The sequence below is a fragment of the Chaetodon trifascialis genome, chromosome 13 (assembly GCF_039877785.1).
Source record: "Chaetodon trifascialis isolate fChaTrf1 chromosome 13, fChaTrf1.hap1, whole genome shotgun sequence".
NCBI classification, from domain to species: domain Eukaryota; kingdom Metazoa; phylum Chordata; class Actinopteri; order Chaetodontiformes; family Chaetodontidae; genus Chaetodon; species Chaetodon trifascialis.
Genome location: NC_092068.1, coordinates 20200935 through 20206338, shown reverse-complemented (window position 1 = coordinate 20206338; position 5404 = coordinate 20200935). Strand labels below are relative to the sequence as shown.

The 5404-nt window shown below is 40.2% G+C and overlaps 1 protein-coding gene across 1 annotated transcript; it reads left to right on the top strand.

Annotated features, from left to right (window-relative positions):
• The first annotated feature begins 3064 nt into the window (after positions 1-3064).
• On the top strand, positions 3065-5404 carry LOC139341176 (zinc finger protein 260-like). Its single transcript, XM_070977550.1, has 2 exons — positions 3065-3337; positions 4096-5404. The coding sequence occupies exons 1-2, from the start codon at positions 3157-3159 to the stop codon at positions 5046-5048; spliced, it is 1134 nt and encodes a 377-aa protein (XP_070833651.1). The 5' UTR covers positions 3065-3156; the 3' UTR covers positions 5049-5404.

Sequence of the window (5404 nt, the reverse complement as noted above, 5' to 3'; positions counted from 1 at the left end):
GTGGAGAGGACTGAAGCAGCTTCCTCCAAGACAACGTTTACACGCCATGACTTGCGCATGCGCATAAGAGTTTGATAACACGACTTCCGCAAACAAATTTGAGGAGAAAAACCATGAAGCTTACTTTGGATCAGCTTTGCAACTTAGTTGAATAAGTCATTCGCACTTTTATTTAAGACGAAGTAAAATAATTGTCCGTCACTTGTTTGATACTGTAAGTTGTTGGAACCCGATAGCGGGTGAATCATCTTGATTGTTTCTACAATCTCTGAAGACAGTGAAGACACTCCCACTACTCTGGAGGTGAGTTCAAGTCCAAGGAAGTGCAGAGGAGGAAGAAGTACTCTGATATTTTACTTAAGTAAAAGTAGCAGTGCAACCGTGTAGACATAGTCCTGCGTTCAAAATTTTACTGATGAAAACGTACTAATGTATTAGCATAAGGATATACTTAAGCACCAAAGGTCAAAGTACTTATTATGCAGAATGGCCCATTTCAGAATAATGTATATTATATTATTGGATTATAATTGCTTTAATCTGTACATCACTTTAATGTTGAAGCTGAGGCTTCTTTGGATTACTTTGTATACTGCCAGTTTGATTTAATTCACCACTGAGAGAGGCTCTTTTCCTCAAATAGATTGTCTTTATGGGTTCAAAACAAGTAAACAAAAGTGTACTGAAACAAATATTATAACTTAAGCAACACCGGCCAATAATACAGTTAAACAAGCAACAGAAATAAAACAGTCAGTGACAGGCATGGATTAAATAAAGTATTATAGCGTTCCCGTTTGCTCTGTAAGTAACAACACAGGTATAGTTTTACCTGCGCATACCAGGATTTATAGTGTTAACATGCATAATATAGGAAGAATTTGACATTGATTTATTAGCTTAATAACCTCTATAGGGCAAGCACATGCAATAGCATGGATCAGTGCCACATACTACAGTATGTATTGCCTAAGGTCATCTGCAAAGCCCAACGCTAGATCAGCATGTATGCAAAAAACCCACAGAGACCAACAAGACAATACAATTACAAACACCATGAATTACCACTGACTGTATATGACTGATCCATCTTGAGTATATTGAGTTTAACTGACAGTTGCAATAATTCAGGGAGGCTGCACAGATACTTGCAGTTAGTAGCACACATAGCAAATAAACGGAAATTTTTCAAGCATAGTGACAGAGGAGAAGATGATTTCTGTTCATCAAGAACATGTTTCACAAATTTATACAACCATTTGATGCGTAACTTCAATCCCAGCTCAAAAGATATTTTTGGTGGGCGTGAATGGGATTACAGACTGAGTAATCAGGAGTTTGTTGAAGCATCTCAGAGGCAAACAAAGAGAGGACATGGTATTTTTCAAGTTTAATCCATTCATCTTGTTTTTGTAGGTATTTAATGCATTTCAGTAAGTTGAATTCTTTAATTGGATCCACATTAGCTTCCACTACAGGGTTAGTAGTCTTCCTGAGGACCACAACAAACAACAAAGAACAATCTACATTCACAGTGAAACATAAATCACAGTAGATTTTATGGTATTGTCCATAATGTAGCCTTATGTAAAACACTTGATGAAGCGCTAAATGGGACCGCTTTTGCTGTGTTGTATCTTGAATTATTTGACTCCCTCTAGTGGTGAACAGAAATGCATGCAAATGTCCATTTACTCACATTGAAGCATTACGGTACATGCCTACGATGTTGCTCCTTTATGTCAGCCAGTTTAACATGGTTACAACCATAACATGCCAAAACCAAGATAAGCAATAGAACTCACTGATTACCTGAGGCATTTTTGAAACAATGAGTGCAGAATATTAAATGTTATGAGAAACATAGAAAGTATAGGCAGCCATTCTCAAACTTTCTGTCTTTTTTTACAGACTTGTCATTGTTGTGTGCGCCTGTTTGTACCTGCTGCAGACGGAGGAGCACAGTGCCAGGCACAGCTCACATCACGACTGTCCTTTCATCTCCTCTGAGCTCAGCGTGGGACAGATGGTCAAGTGTGTGAACAAGTGAGAGAACTGGCAGCAGCGGGCGCAGGTCACGACTAAGGCTCCTCGTAAAAAGGGCCTTTTGTTAACCAGTTAATGTCATTCCTACAGGTTTTTCCACATCGACTTTGTTTTGTGGAAATCGCCGGACAAACATAGTTCATTATCAGTTGATACTGACAAGAGGATTGCTGTGAGTAAAGGTTACTATTAGATTATTATTTGTTGCTCTCTATCAGCTGTGATGCTTTCTCTGACCCAGATTTCCCAGTTTCATTTTGGCTGCCCTCCTTAAAAACACATTTCAGCATGGCAAGGTACATGTTTCTGACAAAGAAACAAATACATACAAGCATACTGATGATTTTTGTTGATATGTAAAGGTACCCACCATGCTGTGTAGGAGATAAGATTGTTATCATTAAGGACTATGATTGTTGTTATTTGCAGCCTGTTCGTCACAGTAAGACAGAAATCTGAATTGTGTCTATACTAATCAGACTATAATTTTGATAGACAGAATACTTCGGCATTGATCAAGATATTCTCCTGGTTAGAATGTTCGTATGCATCAATGCAGGCAAAAATGCTCAAATGCCCATTTTTTGACTGAATTCTCTCTACATGTACCCCAGATAGTATCTGAAACCGTTTGAAAGAACTTCAAAACTGACAAAATGACTTAAGTTATTTATGCTTTTGGATAAACTGATAAGAGTTTATTTAGATTAGGAGGTAGGAGAATATTTTTCAACCCATAAATGAATTCTTCAGTTTATCAGAAAAGCCAAATTCAAAAATAATGAATCTAGAGACACTGGACAGGAAGGAAAATTGTAATGTGAAAATCTTAACATTTGTTTGACAAATGTAGTGTATAAAAAGTAAAATATTTGGCTTTGAACTGTAGTGGTGAAGAAGTCTGAAGCTGCATGAAACGGAAACCTCTGCATTCAGATGGCGTTCATCCCGCTGTTGTCCTGCAGGGGGCAGCACAGATCTGCGACAGACGTTAACGCTCCTGCTCTTTGGTATCTGTATTATCACTTCCGTAGCTTCTAAGGTAGCGCCACATAAAATTGACTGTACAAAACTCCACTTCAGTCGCATACATATAAGGGTCATCTTAAAATGTCTCATCAGCTGCTTCTCAGGGCTTTTGTGAACGAGCGGCTGGCAGCTGCCGCCGAGGAAATATTTCAGGTCTTTGAACGAACGGTTGAAAAATACGAAGAAGAAGCTTCGAGCTCCAAACTGGAGATTGAACGGCTCAGAGGTCTGCTGGTGGAGTTTGAGTCACAGCAGAAAACAGGTCGGTTTATTACATATATTTTATTCTATTTTCACCGGTTATGGTTAGACAAAACTGGGATAATTAAGCTTAAGTGCCATCTCGCAGAAGAAGCTTACGTAACCATGTCTGTTTGTTTTCTGTAACGGTTCCTTGCCGATTTATTTTACTGTTTGTTTTCATGGCTCTGCATCAACAAGCTGCTGATAGAAGAGTCTCGTTTAACCCCTTATATGTTTTTAATTGATGTATTAGTTGTTTTAGAAACCGAATAAAGTTCTAAAAACGGATGACTCAATTAAATATTGCAGCACAGTTTACTGATTGACCAATTATTGAAAGGAAAGCACATAAAACAAGAGTGTTTCTTGATGGACACATAAGACCCGAATTCATATTAAGGATGACACTGATATATTTGAGAGTTTAGGATCCCTAAATTCTTTTTTCTTTTTTTCTTTTTTTTAAGAAATTTGACCAAGATATGTACTGAGCAGGACAGATGAAGAATATAAATAATTTCAAACAGATGTTTTTCATTCCTGTACTGCAGTTACTCATACACTGACACCGGTATATCAATAATAATGAGTTAATATCACCTGAAATTCATCACAGCTTCCATTTATTCTGGGAACAAAGTGGTAAGGCAGCGCATCATGACTCTTGATCCCACACGATGATAACATGTTCACACAATGTAGCGTCAGGCGTCTCTGTGAAAAGCCCATTTTATATAGTACGTATACAGTTTTAAATTCTTCACTCTGTTTTTGCAGAGCAGTACTGTGAGCCGGAGCCGAACCTCAGCGTCTTTCAGAGGGACCCGGAGCCTCGACACATTAAAGAGGAAGATCATGAACTCTGGGCCAGTCAGCAACAAGGAGGAGAGCCGGTTCAAGGGTCTGAGGATGTTGGTGACTCATATCTACCTCAGTCATCTGTCTGGGTGAAAAATGAGCAGAGGGACACAAAATCGCCTTTGCAACATCAGACTCAAAACAGTGAAAGTGAGGAGCCGTCTCAGGAGCTGGAGGAAGCTAAACCTGCACAGTTCATCCGACCTCTCGCCTCAACTTCACAATCTCTGACCCAAAATGAAAAGGTCCAAGATGGAAGGGAAAACGAAAGACCTGCTGCACGATTAACAAACCAAACACAGTCAGACCAAAGTCAGGGCGCCTTAATCGTTTCCACGGAGATATCTCATTCGAATTCAGTTGCACCTGACTATCGTTGCCATCTGTGCAATAAAGCTTTTTCCTCCAATCAACATTTGATAAATCATGCTTTTCGCCTCCACTCAAAGGAAGCACACGTCCTCTGTGCCGTGTGTGGAAAGACCTTTGAATCCACCGAAAGTCTCAATGCGCACCTTAAATCGCACAAGGGCTCAAAATGCTGCCACGTGTGTGGGAAACACTGCAACGGTGCGACCGCTCTGACCGAACACATGGCCAGCCACGCCGGGGTCAAACTGCATCGCTGCCACGTCTGCGGAAGAGAGTGCAGCCGCAAAGGAGACTTAAAGATACACATGAGGATTCACACGGGCGAGAAGCCTTTCTGCTGCTCTTACTGTCAGAAAAGTTTCACCCACAGCGGACACCTGAGGAAGCACACGAGAAGCCACACAGGAGAGAGGCTGCACCAGTGTCACCTCTGCGGCAGAAGGTTTCTACAGAGCGCACACCTGAAGTGCCACCTCATGACTCACATTCAGAAATACTGACTTGTTCCTATGTGTTTAAACCCTTTAATAACCCCTTAAAATGTTTGAAATCGAAAGTTTCCAGAGTTTCTCCCTGAGCAGGGTGATAAATGCAGGCTCTGCGGAGAACTGTGCGTTCCTCCTCATCGTTCATATGATCCGTGTTCTGGTGGGAACTCGTCACTAACAGGACTTTGTTTTTCTCTATGTGGAGTTATAACACTGATGTCAATGTCATGAAAATACATTTTTCCTTTGAAGTAGCAGAATTTGAATGACGTGTGTGTTGCTTTGTTGGCTTGACTCAGACTTACTGTAAACAGCACAAAGAGCAAACTTTTCTTTTTCACTACGAGAAGAAAGTTTCCTGTAGAGCG